At 64.0% G+C, this 531-nt stretch overlaps 1 protein-coding gene across 1 annotated transcript in view; it reads left to right on the forward strand.

Annotated features, from left to right (window-relative positions):
* Positions 1 to 89, forward strand: part of LOC102045441 (heterogeneous nuclear ribonucleoprotein L) — a gene marked incomplete at its 3' end in the record, with an annotated part of 21,659 nt that extends 21,570 nt beyond the window's left edge. The window contains exon 9 of the mRNA XM_031065685.1: positions 3 to 89. Within this exon, the coding sequence (XP_030921545.1) occupies positions 3 to 89 (87 nt within the window). The remainder of the gene's footprint in view (positions 1 to 2) is intronic.
* Positions 90 to 531: the final 442 nt, after the last annotated feature.

Genomic DNA, 531 nt, shown 5'->3' on the forward strand with positions numbered 1-531 from the left:
AGCTGCCGCAGGAGGACGCCGCCCGCCGGGCCTGGGCGCTGCGCCGGCGCATCCTGGAGCTGCAGGAGAGCTTCTCGGCCATGGAGAAGGTGCGGCCGGGCCGGGGGCACCCCCGGAGCGCGGGGGGACCCACAGAACGTTCCCTGGCACCCCATAACGGGTGGGACCCCACAGAACGTTCCCTGGCACCCCGCAACCGGTGTGACCCCGCACCTCTGGGCTGAAACCCCAAATAAACCTGGGCTGACCCCACAAACCTGGGCTGACCCCAACACCTGGGCTGAAACCCCAAATAAACCTGGGCTGACCCCACAAACCCATCCTGACCCTACAAACCCATCCTGACCCTACAAACCTGGGCTGACCCCACAAAACCGGCTTGATGCCCCAAATTCTGCCCTGAGCCTGCAAAAAACTGCTGACCCCACAAACCCCCCTGCAGTGCCCAAAACATTCCCTGACCCCACAAACCCGGCCTGACCCCATAAAACCTGGCCTGACACCCCAGAACGTTCCCTGACCCCACAAACC

Source organism: Geospiza fortis, unplaced genomic scaffold (genome assembly GCF_000277835.1).
Source record: "Geospiza fortis unplaced genomic scaffold, GeoFor_1.0 scaffold743, whole genome shotgun sequence".
Classification (NCBI taxonomy): domain Eukaryota; kingdom Metazoa; phylum Chordata; class Aves; order Passeriformes; family Thraupidae; genus Geospiza; species Geospiza fortis.